This window comes from Carcharodon carcharias, chromosome 3 (genome assembly GCF_017639515.1).
Source record: "Carcharodon carcharias isolate sCarCar2 chromosome 3, sCarCar2.pri, whole genome shotgun sequence".
Classification (NCBI taxonomy): Eukaryota; Metazoa; Chordata; class Chondrichthyes; order Lamniformes; family Lamnidae; genus Carcharodon; species Carcharodon carcharias.
The window spans coordinates 224,282,414-224,299,969 of record NC_054469.1 but is presented as its reverse complement, the minus strand read 5'-3'; the positions used below and the strand labels follow the sequence as shown (position 1 = coordinate 224,299,969).

General features: G+C 39.0%; 1 protein-coding gene across 3 annotated transcripts in view; it reads right to left on the bottom strand.

The window, feature by feature from the left end:
- Nucleotides 1–1,224: 1,224 nt before the first annotated feature.
- Nucleotides 1,225–17,556, bottom strand: part of LOC121276138 (zinc finger CCHC domain-containing protein 2-like) — an 83,067-nt gene continuing 66,735 nt past the window's right edge. For 2 of the 3 annotated variants that reach the window (XM_041184172.1, XM_041184173.1), the window contains one exon: nucleotides 12,917–15,173. In XM_041184172.1, coding sequence (XP_041040106.1) covers nucleotides 15,121–15,173 — 53 coding nt within the window. In that variant the 3' untranslated portion in view covers nucleotides 12,917–15,120. Of the gene's footprint in view, nucleotides 2,320–12,916; nucleotides 15,174–17,556 lie in introns of those variants that run through there. The other variant, XR_005942613.1, reaches the window with a different exon arrangement.

Below are 17,556 nucleotides of genomic sequence, written 5' to 3'. Positions count from 1 at the left end.
GGGATTTTCTCATCTTTTTGTTAATTCTGAGCCCAGGTAACAGAGGGGCAGTGTCAAAGAAACTTTCACCATGCAGAGGTTTGCCAACTAAACGGACTGCTTAAAATAGTTTCTTGGAAGATGTAAACACTGCATGCTTTGTCCATGTAAATAGAATCTGCTGTAGGTGAGTGTATTTTTGTTGTGTTGCCATTTGAGATAACTAATTGCTTGTATTCCCCAGTCATTGTGTTGACTTCAACATTTGCTTCATTAACCTGTGCAAATTTACTTTTTCAATCACCCCATTAAAAACAGAACGCATTCCCAAATCAATTCCATAGAAATATCGAAAATGCAAAAACATGAGAAATTTGTTTAATAAAAACAGAAAACTATGTACAACATGAATAGAGGTATCTGCTGGAAAAAGTCCTCATTGGAATAAATTTCATGGCTAAGCTGTGCAGTATGCAGCAAACAAAATTTCACACAAGTGACACCCCTATTAATGAATATACTTTGACTTCGAAAAAGCACTCGATCAAATTCTCCATGAGCAGCTAATTTATAAGTTTAAAGCTGAAAGGATTCGGAGTAAAACTTGAGAATGAGTATATTAGCTCTACGATAAGATATAATGGCTGCTTAAGAGAAGTTTCGCTGGGTTGTTGTGTTGGTGCTTCTACTGTTTCTAATTCAGATAACATAATGCAAAGAGGAAAACTTGCTGAATCCAAGGAAGCAACATGCGAGTTACTAAAGCAAAATACTGCAGACGCTGGAAATCCAGATTAAAGACAGAAATGCTGGTAACACACAGCCAGGCAGACAATGGAGAGAAAAACAATTGAGTCAATAACCTCTCATCACTGTTATTAAACAGAAAAATAAAAAATGCACAAATAGGAAATGTTCAAGCAGGTGATGATTAGAACGGGCCGAATATATTCCCACCAGAGTTAAAAGTGGCACAGCAAAAACTGAAGTTTATTTGATTTCAGTTCATCTGTGGTTCCATGAGAATATTTATTTTAAAAGTACATCTAAGTTTAATACCTGTAACAGAAGAAATTCAAGCTGACAATAGAAAACAGAGGAAAGATAATACTGCTGTGAAGCAACTTGGGACATTTTATTTCATTAAAGGCGTTAAAAAGATGTTGTTGTAACAAAGGGAAATAAAGGAATTTAACACAAAAAGCGAAAAGAAATACAGAAAAGAGGGCTCAGAGATGAAAAAGCATATCTTTTTATGGAGAATAATGAATGACGAGGTGAACGAATACTTTCTCCCCAATTTTACTTGAATGTAATCACAGAAATGAAACAGTACAAGAGATTGTCAGCGTCCTTACATCTGCAAAAGATGGGCACGCAGTAAGCAGTGCATTTCAGATGGGATGTCGCCACATGGCGCACCTTTGTTAATGGCTGAAGAGGCCAGTCTTCGAGAGGCAGGTTCTGCCACAAGTGCTGCACATGAAGCTACCAGGTGTCACGTTATTTTTGATGTTGGCATCTGGCACCAAGCTGCAGTAGCCATTGGTCATGATGGTGGTGCAGATCAGCCTACAGGAGATATCACTGTTTTCCTGTCATCAGCTAGTGGCTCCCACATGATAATGTTTATGGCCTTCATGTCATGCTTGCAAGCATCCCAGAAGCAGAGCTTTGGATGCCCCACTGGTCATCTGGCTCTAGCTATCTCACCACACGGCAAGCCCTTGGCTATGCGACAGTCATCCTGATGTGCCCAAGCCAATGAAGCCATCTCTGTTGAGTGCTAACATAACTGGGAGTTCTGCCTTTGAGGGCTATCACATTCATGATTTTGTCCAGCCAAGATAGGCCCATAATGTGCTGCAAATAATGAAGGTGGAAATCGTTGAGCTTCTTGATAACTGTAAGTCGTCCATGTTTCACAGCCATACAACAATATGCTGAGAACATGGGCCTTATACACCATCAGTTTGGTCCTAAGGGTCAGTTTGATGTTATCCCATACATGTCTCATGAGTCAGCCAAAGGTGCTCATTGCTGTGTGTATCAGGTACTGTATTAAGGAACAAATTGTGTCAGCGTGCACCCAACATAGCACAATTTGCTCACCACTTCCAGCAGGGTGCTTGTCCCATGTCCGCAGTTTTCTTAACACTTGTAGTCAGGGAGGAGAGGCAGTCCATGATCTTTGTAGAGGACTGTGGGCAACTAGTGCAGCATCATCAGTGTAGAGGCGATCTCTGATCAGGCTACGATGAGTTTTTGACTTCGCTTTCAGTCTTGATGGATTATAGGGCTTGCCATCTGACCTGGTATGCAAGCATACTCCTTCCATATCTGCAGGGAAGGCAAAGGTCAGGAGAAGGTGGAGCAACTCAATAAGATAAAAATACATAAAGGTAATAGCACTGGAGGAATTGAAAGTAGAAAAGGCACTGTGGTCCGAGGGCATGCAATCTTGAACACTAAGGGAAGCAGGAAGAAAATAGCTGAAAAATATGGGTCAGTGCTTCCAATGTCATTGAACAGGTCGGACATCTAGGAGGAAGAGCTGGCAATATCTCTTCAGAAGGGGTTGGAGTACCTGTTCCTTTGCTCACACCTGGGGTACTTGATGTTCATCCATGTGATGTATCTGATATGTTCTCCCATTTGAGGTTATCATGCTTTATTCACGTGAGGGCTGGGATATTTTTAAGATATAGTTTGATTCTTGGGATGTGACCAAGGTTGGCATTTATGCACATTCTTACTTGTTACATGTTACATTCTGAAAGTGCATAAATTAACAGGTCCTGCGGTTACAACACATTCTCTCCTTATATAAGCCGTAATGCAACTATTTTATAAAGAACATAAGAACCCAAATACAAAGAGCAAGAAACTCGTTAACAGAATAAGTACCAGATGTAGATAAATCTTTAACTGAACCATTAGCTGCAAAACAATAACATCCACAGAGCAATGATACAGAACTTCCTTCATGAAGTTGAAAAAGTGAAGAACACCAAGGAGAAAGTGAGTGTAAAAAATTAAAGCCATCATTAACCCTGCAAAATTAAAGAAATACAAAGACGTTAATTTGGTTTATTTGTTCTGGAAGTGGAGATATATCTCAAACACCATGTCTAGTTTGTGCACAAGTATTGTCCAATGAAAGTTTGAAACCTTTTAAATTACACAGGCATTTAATTATCAAGCATGACATATGCAAAAGAAAATGGTTAGTCCTAAAGCAGGAACGACATCCACAACTGCCATTGACAAAAAGTTTGCAGTGTTATCCTACTTGGCGCTTAAAAAATAGCTGAAGCAAAATATATTGCATTGGATTGCTGAGGGGTAGATAATGATGTGTGCTATTGAAATGGTGAGGGAAATGTTTGGAGAGGAGGCCAAGGAGCTGGAAAAAATCCCAATGTCAAATGATACTCTCAAATGGGGGATTAACTTAATGTCAGAAGACACTTTTGCAATGCATTGATCAGCTGCATGGCAATGACTCTGCTATACAACTTGAATCCACAGTCACTTCTAAAATAAAAAAAAATACTGCAGACGCTAGAAATTGGAAATAGAAACAGAAAATGATGGATATACTCAGCAGGTCAGGCAGCACCTGTGGTGAGAGAAACAATTAGCATTTCAGGTTGATGACCTTTTGTTAGAATTGACATTTCTAAGATGTCCCATTTAGTCACCTGTGTTCGACTTGCTTGGAAAAAGGAAATAAGAGATGACTTTTTGCTTTGTAAAGAGCTCAAGACAACAAAGTTGTTCAATATTTTTGAATTTCTGGATGATTTCATGCCTTTGGGAGAAATTAGCTGGACAAATGGAGAATCTGGAGCTGTGCTCCTTGAAGAGAAGATTAAAAGAAGATTTGACTATGTTCAAAATCAAGGGGTCTGGTCGGAGTAGACAAGGAAAAACTGCTCCCGTTGGCGGAAGGATTGAGACCCCAAAGGACACCAATTTAATGCAAAAGCAACGGCAAAATTTGGAAAAACTTTTATGCAGCAAGTGGTTAAGATCTGGAATGCACAGAGTGTAGTGGAAGCAGATAGAGGCCCTCAAAAGAGAATTGGATAATTACCTGAAAAGAAAAAAAAAACTGCAGGGCTACTGGAAAAAAGAGGGGGGAGTGGGAATAGGTGAGATGCAGAGCTGGCACAGATATTAAGAGCTTAATGGCCTCTTCCTGTGCTGCAACTATTCTATGATTATAAATTGCATTGGGGTCTGCACTGATGGAGCTGCAGCAATAACCAGAAAGCTATCTGGTGTTGTTTAAGATATAGAACCAGCTCATGATGTTCTCAACACTTGTGATAATGCTTTAAATCTGGAGCGATATATTAAAGGTGTTCTGCTGTACTTCGTGATGAAATAGGTACAGAGCAAAATTTCATGCTCATGCATTCAGAAGTGAGATGGTTATCTTGAGGCAGAATGTTCATCTGTATACTTCATCTCAGGGAACAGGTACATACTTTCCTAGCCGATAAGAAACCTGAACTTCGAAATTCTGAATAGTGGTTGGCTGGTTAAACTGGGTTACATCACAGACTTATTCAGTGAAATTAATAAGTTAAATAAAACTATGCAAAAAGGGAGAACTTTTTGACCCCAGAATGAAAGAATTAACATATTCAAAAAGCAGCAAGTGTAGAGTGCTCATGTTTACAGGGTGACCATGGGCATATCTGAGCTCTCGCAATCTTGCATTCCAGAAAAAAGGTTGACTTTTGACATAAGCAAACCACAACTGGTAGGGTACTCTTCTAGTCTATGCAACAAATGCAATACTTATTTTCCAGATAAAACAATCTGCTACATACCCATGTGGGCTACAAAAGACTCCTGTAGTGAGAATATTCAAGCTAGACTATTACCCTCTGACCCAAAGCTGTTGAAAGAGCTCACTGACTTTTCACAAGACAGTTCCCTCGGAACCAAGTTAGGTAAACCATCACTGCCGATATTTTGGTGTAAAATGCTTCCAACGAATACATCACTGCTTCTTCAGCAGCAATGAAAGTGTTGGTCCCATTTAGCACAACCAGCTGGATTTTCAGAAGTGACAATGAAAACGAAATACCTCACCAGGATGAACAGTGACCATGACGTATGTGAATGAGTGCTTATCGAAGATACCGTCAATTATTGGCTGAATTGTTTCTCAGCAACAGGTTTCACGAAGTAGAACAAAAATAAACTTATGTTCTATTACATAACTAATACTTGTGGAATTTTTAACACAGGGAGGGGGGACCTCAGAAGTGGAAAAGTTGAGAAGCTCAGCAGTCTAAGAATTTGAGTTTTTTTAAAAATCTGCAAATTTAAAAAAAATTGTATTAGTGAAAGTGATAATGAAGCTGTCAAGAGATTGCCGTAAATCCCATCTTTTAAAGGAAGGAAACCTGCTGTTGTATCTTTTTGTACACATAAACCTTGCATTTTCTCAAATTTCATGTTCAAAGGAAACAGCAACAAATTACAAGGGAGCAAATAGATATCATACCAGTCAGTCAGTGCCATTCAGGAAGGAAAAACACCAATCTTGACGCTCAGGAAACTACAAATCACAAATGGGCTAGAAGGAATGGGTACAAGGTAAAAGCAAAGAGAAGTTGAACCAATCAAATCGGTCCAAAAGTTAGTCAAGTTGGTTTAGACTGCCACCTTAGAATTTTTACTCAAATTGAAAATTACTTGTTATAAATACCAGCAACCTGCAAAAGTAAATAATTCTGAATAAAATACTTGTATTATTCAATGGGGGTGCCTGTATGGTGGTGTAAGTCACCAGAAAAATTCTCTGAGAAACCAGCATAACTTGGCTGGGAGGGGTAATTATTGGGTTTTGCTAACTCTTGATTCTATAAATGCCTCAGTTAATCCTGTTTGGCTGCTGTCCATGTAAATCACAATTAGCACCACCTCTTCATTGTGGCTCCAGAATGCAAATAAGGATGCTTCTCCTTCCTCAAGTGAGCAGACCATCATCAGGATCAGTGCATTCTTTTCCAATGATTCCATTACACAATAACTGGAGTAGCTCATTCAGTCCCTCTAGCTTCTGCCATTCCAGCAGATTATGGTTGATCCATACCTCTATAAGCTCTATTTACTTGCTTTTGTTCCATATCCTTTCACATCCTTACCTTAGTCTTAAAAATTTTAATTGACCCAGAATTCACAGCCTTTTGGGGGAAGTGAATTCCAGATTTCAACTACCCTAGATTTAACTCCTGGAGGATTGTGCTCCCTTTTGTTCTGGATTCCTCAACAAGACAGAATAGTTCCTCTGTATCTACCCATCAAATCCCTTAATTATATTAATTAGATCACCCCTCAATCATTTGCCCACAGTGCTTTAAAATCAAGGAAATACAAACCAAGTTTATGCAACCCGTGTCCAAAACTAAATGCAGTGCCCCAGATGGAGTCTAAACATAGCACTCTACAACTGGAGCATCACTCCCCCTCTTTAGTATTCTATCCCCATTAAAGGAAAGTCCAATATTCCAGAACTGACAGAATAAGATATTGCAAGTAAAATAAATGAACTTTTCTTGGTTTAAAAACATTAAAGGGCAATGGAGGATGAGCCATAAATGCTGCCTTGTCAGTGACACCCACATCCAAAGAATACCTTTTTTTTTTGAAGTGAAGGATTAACTTTTGAACTTTGGAAATGATTTTTGAAAGGCCAAACAGCCTTTTTATTAAGGGTCACTTATTTATCCATTTGATATTTATTAAACGAGCAGAGTTTTTAGCCTTTAGTGTTACAGGGACAGCTACTCTCCTCAACCTCTTGGAGGAATATGGCTCTGGGTTTGCGCTTTACCCTCAATGTTGGAGGTCTGGTTCAGATATCTGGAGCATCTGCCTCCTTTCATTGTTACAAAACCTGCCCAGCAAATAAGTTTTAATTTTGCCCCAATCCTCTAACCACAGTACTGGATCAAGGATTTTTACAGATACTAGTTTTGTGATAACCAAGGAGAAAACTAGCACATGGGGGCAAGCATCTCTGTTGGCAGGATTGGGTCAGAGTGGACTGGACTATGACCTTACCCAAGTACTTTGCCATTGGCTGCCCTACAGCTCACCCATTAAATGCCTTTTGTACCAACTCACCCAATCCAAATTCTTAACCCACCTGAAACCTTATTCATCTGCCCAAGTACATCCAAACTCTCCCGTTTGCTCTAGGAGCCAGGAAACGTCCAGTTCTGCTAGATTGCTTCCCTTGTTCCTTTGTCCCCATACATGAATGAGCTTGCTGTGTGCTCCTTCACTCAAGCTTAGAATCCCAGTGCTCACATATGCCTTCCCCCATGAAGTTACTCCAAAGTCCAGCCCTTCACACTTCTTCTCACCCTTCCTCCAAAACTCCAATCTCCCAACTGCTAAAGGCCAATGTTCTCATAGGACAATCCCCTTACCCCAGGAACCAGTCTAGCTGAACCTTTGTTGCACTTCCTCTAAAGCAAGTTTATCCTTCCTTAGGCAAGGAGACTAAAACTGTACACTGTACTCCCGACTGTAGTCACACGAAGCCCCTGTACAATTGTAATAAGAATTCCTTACTCTTATATTCTAATTCCTTACCCATATGCTTACTTTATGATTCATGTACAAGAACACCCAGAATAACAAGGATTAGAGAGAGTAAACTCCCACCTATAGAATATTTTATGGGTTCAAAATGCCTGAAATAACATTTAGCATAAAAGAGGCCTGTGCCACTGAGAAGCCTTGGGTTCAAGTTATGCACCCTTCATTAGGGCCATCGCTGAATTACAATTTGAGCAAACACCTGTGCTTCCCATTCCAAGCATCTTGCACTCACGTACATGCAATGTGAAGAAAATTTGCAGGAAGTATTTGTATAATTTCCTACAGGATATAAAAGGTACTGGTGGTTGCAAAACAGATCAACAAAATGATACCAGAACTGAGCGATTATATCAATCAGGGAAGGATAACCAGGGTGGATCGCTTTTCTCGAAGAGAACGCTGAGGACTGACCTAACAGGTCTTCAAAATTATGAAGGGCTTGACAAAGTAGACAATGTTTCCACTTGTACGTAAGAGCAAAAATAGAGCCCATTAATGTAGTCGCCAAGAAATCAGAGGGAATTCAGGAAAATTTCTTTACACAGTGAGTGATAAGAATGTGGAACAGGTTACCACATGGAGTGGTTGAGGTGAACAGCTTTTAAAGGGGGAAGATAGCCAAGAACATAAGGAAGAAGGGAACATAAGGGTATGTTGTTACATGGCTTATACACAGTTGTGTGGCTAATTGGATGAGGAAGGATGAAGGAGACATGAGTAAACGATAAATGCCAGCATGAACTGGTTGAGCCAAATGGCCTGCTTTTGTGCTGCATATTTTATGTAATCTTGATATTTTATTTAATTGTGAATTCTTCTATTTTTCAATGTGTAACAACAATTGAATGAGCTTTTCCTTTAAACAGGCCGAAACAGACTGCAGGTTTTGGCAGAAAAATTAAGAATTTTTATTTAGAAAGTGAAACAAAAGAGCATTTGGGGGTTGGGGGGGAGGGGGAGGAGGGGAGGGAGGGAGCATGGAGAAGAGGCAGGTATGATTACATGTCTCAAAACTCTTCCAGATATTCATTGCTCCCTACTTCCACAGTCTAGCATTCACTTTGTGATTGCATAACCTCTGGCTCGCTGAGCAACACCATGGGAAATCTCCATCAAGTGCTGTTGTAAATGTAGCACATGTCCAGCATACAAAAAAAAATACTAATTGCCTCAAATTTTCCAGGGAACAATAAAGGAACATTTACATCACTGTCCGAATCAGACTTATTTCAAAGTCTGTCCAGTAACCATGTGCACTCCCGTATCAGCCCAGTAAGTGTAATGGGAGATAAGTTATGGTTGTGCATTGTGACTGCAACACTTTCCACATTTTGGTGTCATAGTATATATAGACTTTCGGTTGCATAAAACAGCAACAATTCACAATAGAAGAGAAATGCAATGCACACATTATCCAGGGGTTTCAACATAGTTGAAAATAGCCACCAATAAAAAGTGAATCAAGTATGACTCACTTTACTATTGAGGACTATCCAAAGCTATTCAACATGAAAATCCAACTGGGAAAATTTGTTCCTGTCAAAAATTAATGTTCCTTTTCTTATGCATGTGCCAGATTTATTAGGTCATGAATTGGACGGTAAACAGCAAACATCTGTATTCTTGATTAGAATAAAAGGTCAGTTTGGTAAATAATCAAATTAAATAGACGTGACATTAACCAGCAGTCGCGTTGCTAACATGGCTTTCTAAAGTGATTTTGAAGAACAAATTATATAGTTATTTGGCTGCTTGTCAGTGAGTCAATGACGATTTGCCATCTAACCTTTAGCTGCTTTAAATTTTGGTGAGTTGCTGCTTCCTGCTAGTAAAAACCTAAGCAGATTTATTTACAAAAATAAACAAAAAACCTGTTCCAATATCCAAACTTCAAAGAAATGACAGAATTTCTTGCAGGGCTAAGTGGAATCTTACATCTGAAATTTGGTCCATTTGATCATTATAAAATTCTTCTTTAGCATACATTGGAGGAGAAATTTCTATGCAAAAAGCATAAATCAGGGCCCAAGGAAACACATATATTCCTTCTTTATGTCCTATAGTTGAAGTTTCAGGTAAGCTAAGAATTATTCATGTACATTAGGCACAGCACCTTTAAGAAAATGGAATCATGGAAGCTTTTTAAACTGAGTGTACATCATGCTGGAGTCATAACAATGCATTCAAACAGAAAGCAAAGTCATTTTCAGTAAGGATACTTCCCCAGGAAAATGAGTTTCCTGTGGCACTTAAAATTTTTGGCCATGATTTTACACCCTCTTTGAAACAGTGCAATTAGAGGAAATTCACATGAATAACTCTTTAGCATGGAGGTGGGGCCACTGTATCAAGTCATGATATATATGACGCAAGGATCAATAGATAGGTTTAAGAGATGCAGGAAATTTAGGTGTAATCAAGAGTTAGGAATCACTTTATGCCTCGATTATGTCCACCTCTGGGCGCAAATACACAGGAAATTCCACTCGAGGATCATGCTGCAAATATACTTGCATTTTTTTTAAAAAAAAACAAATCAAGAGTTAGGATTGAGATTCAGTTTCCAACACATCATGATCAAATGCAAATATTTTGCACTTCCATGATCTGAACTTTGGCTTTAAAAATTGAGGAAACAATGAATTCAGATTTGAAACTGCTTTTAGACCAACTGAACACTTAAATCTTAGATGTCTAATCGTAATTCAGATTGCACAAACTGACCTAATTTTGACCTGAGCCAACCAACATAAATCTAGCATACACACATACTTCTTACCTAAGCCATGGCTCAGAAATCTGCTGTAACTAAACTAATGGATGCAGGCTACCCATATAATGCAATTTCCTTGGATTTCAAAAAAGACAAATCACAAGGGTCTGAATGGGGATATAAAGAGAAAAACATTTATGTAGTAACTTTCACAACCTCAGGATATTCTGAAGAGCTGGACAATCAATGAAGCACTCTCAAAGTGTAGTCATGGTTGTAGGAAATGTCACAGCCAATTTGCACATAGCATGATCCCAAAAGCAATAAAGTAATAGCCAGATCATCTGTATAGCAATGTTAGTTAGAATCATAGAATGCTATAGCAGAAGGCCATTCAGCTAATCATGCCCGTGCTGGCTCTTTCAAAGAGATAACCTAGCCCCTGTTCTTTCCCTATAGCCTTGTAATTTTCTTTTTCCCTTCCAAATAATTACGCAATTCCTTTTTGAAAGTTACTATTCAATTTGCTTCTACCAACTTTCAAGCAGCCCACTTCAGATCACAACTTGACTCATGGCACAAAGAAATCTTGTCTCCTCTGGTTCTTCCACCAATGACTAAATTTATGTCCCCTGGTTACTGACCATTCTGCCATGTAAACAGTTCCTCGTTTAGTCAATCAAAACCCTGCAAGATATTGAATACCTCTAATAAACTTCCCTATAACGTTCTCTGCTCTAAGGAGAGCAACACAAGCTTCTCCACTCTCTCCACATAACTCAAGTTCCATATTACTAGCACCACCATTATAGTAAATATCTGCAGCCTAATGCCTGACATCCTTCTTAAAGTGCAGCACACAGAATTGAACACAATACTTCAGCTGGGGGATATCTGGTGATTTATACAAGTTAAGCATAATTTCCTGGTTTAGTAATCTATTGCTCTAGCAATAAAGCCAAAGGTCCTGTATGCCTTTAAAAAACATGCATCAACTTGTCCTATCACTTTGAAAGATTTGTGTACATACACAGGTTTCTCTGATCCTGCTCCCCTTTTAAAATTGTATCCCTTAATTTTAGTTTCCCCGTTAATCTTTCCAACATGCATATTTCCCACTTCACTGTATTAAATTTCATTGTCATGTGTCTGTCCATTTCACAGTTTGTGCCTTCCCCTGATGTTTGCTACTGTCCTCCTCACTGTTTAGTACACAAGCTCCACATCTTCTACAAACTTTAAAATTATGCCATGTAGCCAACGTTAATATATTTTAAGGAACAGTGGACCTGATGCTGGCACCTACTATTTACCTCCCTCTAATATAACTGGAAAAAGCCTGCCATTTTTCATTTACTGTTTTTCCAGTCAGTCTTGGTTTCCAACCCACCTGAACTCTTAAGCTCAATGAAATTAACTTTTGTCCAAGTTGAGTTTTTTAAAAATTCGTTCATGGAATGTGGGCATCACTGGCTAGGCCAGCATTTATTAGCCATCCCTCGTTCAGAGGGCATTTAACAGTCAACCACATTGCTGTGGGTCTGGAGTCAAATTTCCTTCTCTAAAGAACATTAATGAACCAGGTGGGTTTACAAGACAATCATGACTTTTAATTCCATCTGCCACTGTGAGATTTGAACCTGGGTCCCCAGAGCATTATCCTGGATCTCTGGAAAACTAGTCACTGACAATACCACTATGCCACCGCCTCCCTATAAGCTACCTGCTTATAAAGATAGATACGAACAGAGATTTCTCAACCACAGTGAGGGGTTGTTTTATAAGTAGCATTCTGTACCCTGAGCTCTGAAAAGTTATTTGGATTCAAAACAATAACTCTTCCTCTCTCCACAGATGCTGTCAGACCTGCTGAATTTTCTCAGCATTTTGTTTTTATTCTGTACCCAGGTCTGTTTATGACAGTATGATTTAGAGACACATTTTTTCAATTACCGGTCAATTTTCTGATATACCAGAACGCTTCAATCAGGTTTTGATAAAAGGATGGCTATTAAGTCTATTCTTCCATGTAGTATGTAGGTAAAATGCTAGTGAGCTAGTCAAGCAGCAGGCACAAGCAATGACCATCAAAAGGAAAGTAAATCGTTTTCCCTACACAACTCTTGCTACCAATTGTGAAAGTTATGAGGACCAAGAATTAATGACAAAACTAGTTAAAACAAAAATCTCAATGATTTCTGTGAAAATAAGTACAGTGGTAATCAAAATATTGAGTACATGGATAAAGGGAAGAATCTCAAGTCCAAGATAGGCCTTTCCTTTTATAAGGTTGGTATGGTCTGGTATCACAGATATGGGCATGGTTACTATCCCAGTAACTGCACGTTCATAAGGATGGACCTAGCCCCAGAAACCATTTTTGCAGTTGACAGAACATTAAATTGGAGCCAGCAAAACTGTCAAATGGGACAAGTAATGATAACCAAGATAAGGATTCAAACACTACCCTCTTGTCGTACAGTCTTTTGCTAATGGAGTTACGAGACAGATAATAACAAAACAAGTTTGGTTATTGGGTTTATGTGCACAACCTACAAGAACAGTGCTTAAAATGAGAGGAAACTGTAATAAAAGATTTGTATAATTTTTATTGCTATTAATTCAGGGAAAAAAGTTGCATAAAATCCAAAAATTTGTTCTAGAAATATAAGTGACCTTTCCAGTACATAACATCTTGAATATCAAAGAATACAGTAAACATATGAACGAACTGAAGGTAGCAACGTACCTCCTATATACAGTACATAAAATTAGTTCCAATATAGCCACCAAGTTATTTACACATTGTCTTACAGGGTCACGTGGCTTACCATTTTTAAATCTTTGAACTCAACAGCACAGTCGCACCAAGATAGCTGTTTTGTATTCAATTGGTCATCCAAAAAAAAAGTGAAGTAAAAGAAATGTGCTTCAAGGAAAATAAAAGCCACACTTCATCCTCTAGCGATCTGGAAATAACAGTTAATTGATTCACATGGGTGGCATTAAAAAGGCCCAAATGTCAACAGGTATTTCTCACATGCTAATAAGAAGTTTGGGTCAATGTCCTAGCTACTCAAAGCAGCCTGACTAGAGTAAGCATAGACAGATGAAGTCAACTGCAATTTTTCTCCCTAAAAAAATACTCTTTGATGACAAGCATTTTGTTGACACCAGGGCTTTAAGACAAGACAAAGGCCTTAAGAGCCTACAAACAAAAACACATTCAACTCCTATGACACCCACTCGTTTTCAAGTCAACAAAATACATCAATCCACTCAAAAAGAGTGGGGACTCTATACATTTATAAAAAAGCAGACTGCCGCATGCCAATATCACAGCTCCATTTATCCCCATTAATGTTAAAGGAATGCCAAGGGTCACACTTGGACAGCACTAATTCAACCTTACGCTGTAGGATGCAGCAACCCTCAAAAATGCCATCATCTTGCGAATAACCTCAGTGCACTTTTAAGAAATAAACCTGGAAGCAGAATAGTGCATATTGGCTTTTATCTCTCCTTTTAAAAAAAAAAGCAGCAGCATAAATCAGTGACAATGCTGACATGATTAATACCATCTACAAATATCAAGCATCAGTCTTCACATTATAGTAGTGGCAAATGCAAGTGAAATGGTGAATTCACTACCACGTCAAATCTGCAGAGATCACGCTACCTACAATAAATATCTTAAGTGGTTTTTTTTAAATCATGGAGACATGTAACCTTTTTTCTGTATAGCTATGAGTAAAATAAAATTTGTTTTACATTCTAAAATCCAAGTAAACACTGCCCCAATATCGGTTTCAGTTTAGAGCCTTTTTTTAAAGAAGGAAATCAAGTAATATCCGTTGCAAGTTTATGGTACAGTATAAAGATGGGATTCACAAAAATGATTGTGGCTATTCAATGGTTTGATCCAAAGACAAACTGAAAAACATTCACGCTTTTGTCAAATTTAAACAGTTGTTATAAATATCACCACCAAAAATTAAAGTAACAAAGGTAATTAGCTGCACTAAATAAAATGCTTTAAAATCTGTCCTTTTTTTAAAGTCTAAAAAGAAACTAACCAGACAATATTCTGAAGATTGTTTTTCCTGTTTTTTTATCTCGATTAATACAGGCACTCAATTTTCCAAAGCTTTTTCTCTTCAAAAAAAGACAATATAAAAGGCATTACCCTACGTCAATGTCTATATTTACTCTTTTATCCACTATGCCAAACAGAAGTACTTTAAATTCATGCATCTACTTTTGAAAGCGGAGTGGTTTCTACATCAACTGAAAGAGAAACAAAAAACCATGAAACAGAGAGGGAACAGAGACTCGAAATTTGAAGACAACTTGACGCAGACAGAAGATGTACCATGATGCAAGATGTGACCTGGCATTTTAACCGGCAGCAGTCTGCTCATTCCAGCCCAGTGTCTTTATCGGACAGGTTGGTTCTCAAACACTGCCATAAATTATGAACAAACAGCGAACATTGCACGTGCCACTTGGTATAATACATTCATCAGTGCAAAACGAGAGGTCAATATTGTAAGCATTTCTAGGTCGACTGCTCTGTTTGCTTCATGAACACTGCAGCCAAAATAGGTCAAGAAACGTTCATATATGGGAAAAATGCCACAATAGGTTCAAGACAACCCAGACTTCAGTGACCATGTACTAATCCCAATCTAATGGAGAAAACCGTTTTTGCTTGACTAACAGAGCATCAAGTGTATTGTTAGGGTCAGACCCACATATTCAGGCTCAATGCTAAGTTGACATAATTTTCTAGCTTAGTCGGCTGAATCCAAATCATGAGATGGAGCAAACTTTAATTTGAAGGCACCTGAAAATGAGAAAAAAATTGGTTTTATTAAAAAGCCACTGCAGCACATTCCAAACATTTATTACAAGATACAGTGAAGAACATTGTGAAAGCCATGTCATTAATCTGTGGAGAAAGTTTCCATTGCCATCAATTACATGTTGCTGTAGTTTGTACATAAGATTCCAATACAGTATCCATAAGACTACTAAAATGCTACTTTGGCCAAATGGCTTGCATGGTAAAGAATCCTTTTTGGTGGGGATAGGAAAGAGGGGAGGCAATGGGAGTTGGAAACAACAAGAAAGTTAGGGGGAAAAAAAAAAATCACTAAAATCACTTTAGCGTGGTCAAGGCACAGAACAGTACTTTTGCCAACTTTAATCCCACCCATAAATTTTTTTTTAAAAATTTTGACTAGTCCAAATGCCTGTCACACAATCAACGCTCACTTTCACTCATGAGAAAGATTGTGGGAGCATTTCTTACTTTTGGGCAGTGAGTGTGAGTGATGACATTGAGATCAGGGTCTGAGAAACAGAAGAGAGATTCTTCTGCTTGTCACCATGATCCAGTCAAAAGCGAGACCCACACTTAACGTTCCCAGATAATCACCCCCAGTTTTGTCTGAAATTGGAAAACCAAAGTGAAGGGAGTGGGCTCACAGTTCATTACACCAAAGATTAAAATAAAAGGAGAAAACAGGGCTGTAATCGGGAAGCATGGCTCAGCGAGTTTTAAAAGACCTGAAATTCTCGGATGGAAGACTAAGGCAGGGGAGGATTTCCTGGCTCTGAGGTCCAAACAAAGAATAAGTCACATCCAGGGGACCACAGCTTCCATCAGTGAAAAGCTAAATCAGTTGGTAGGTTCAATAATGCAGATTAATTTATACGCGAGATGACCTGAGCCACATTTCTGGAAAAGCCATGTCATTTTAAAGTTCCATTTGTTTTCTCATTAATTAATCTTGAACAAGAGAATCAGAGTTAATTTTTACATTTTGTGCAGCCACACGTCATATGCCCAACAACCTCAAATAGGAAAAGGTTCTGAATATTGCTGAAAAGACAAGACTTGTTACCAAAGCTTTTCATCTTGCAACTGCTTTGGCAGCAGGTCTCTCTTCTCAGCAATATTCAAGTTCTGTACTAGCAAGAAAAGATTCAGTACAACCATGAGTTCTCATGTCCTAGGCTTTACAGATTGCTTTTCCCAATCAAACGTTTTAATGTCTGGTACACTTAGAAAATACTGTATTTTCAATTCCTTCTTTTGTTTTGTGGATGGGTACTTAGTTCTAGAACACCTGCTTTGGTCCAAAACAATTTGTCGGCGGACATTAGCAATTTTTGTTTTGAGGGTAAAAATACAAGGTGATGATAACACATGCTTAATTGATTTAAGAAACCACTCTAGAATCTGTTGAGCGCACCGCACCACCCCCCCCCCCCACCCCCGCCCCACCCACCCACCTTTTGTCCTGTTAAATGAGCAACACAAACAGCATTCTGCTCAGCACGTTAAACCACAACAGATCATGGTGCAGTATGTGCCTTTGGTTGCTGTACTTTCTGCATGCATGTGACTTGCTGAACAACTAGAGAAAGTAAGGCAGTTCTCCAAATGCAATCAGGCTTTCAAGGCCATTCTTGCAAAAACTTACTCTGCCCCAATTAAGACAGCTTCCAACAGTACACCATTTCAGATCGACCATCTGGTTTGTGCAGCTCCAGCCTGGCCAACAGCCAGCCCTGTGAAAACCCAATCTTGATGATCAAGAGCACAACAAACTCTGGTCTGCTCAATGACACGGTGTGGCCTCATCACTTGTAAAACACGGGTTACATTTATCGCAAAGACTATGCAGATGAGGGAGCCTCTCATCCTTCCCCAGCTTCCTCCCCATTAGATTGTAGATGACTCCAGAGTTTTTGCCTTCAATACACAACTCAGACATAGTCATTTTCAGGCTTCCACACTGCTTGCACCCATGTCTTATGTGTTACAAATATACTAGGGACAATTCTCTCACTGTACCCCTGGTGTGAAGCCTGGCAGCATATAAATTGAGAAGCCATGCAGCCACGCCCCATAATCTCCCCATCCCCTCAAAGAAAACTGGGAGCATGCTTGCAATTATTCTAGCAGACAGAAAACCATTGGGAGCATGCTCCCGGAAATGTGCAATTTGTAAACTGAGCCCTCGGGAATCATTGTTGCCCCCTCCCCTTACCACTTCCCAGGGTCCCAGTGACCAGGACTGCAGCAAAGTGCTGCCAGACTTTCCAACTTATGTAAAACAGCCTCAAACTTTGTGCGCTGCTTATTTGGACAGTATGGTTCAGCATGCTGCTCATTCTGCCGTTTACTCCTCTACAATGTTCAATGCTAAAGCTGCCAT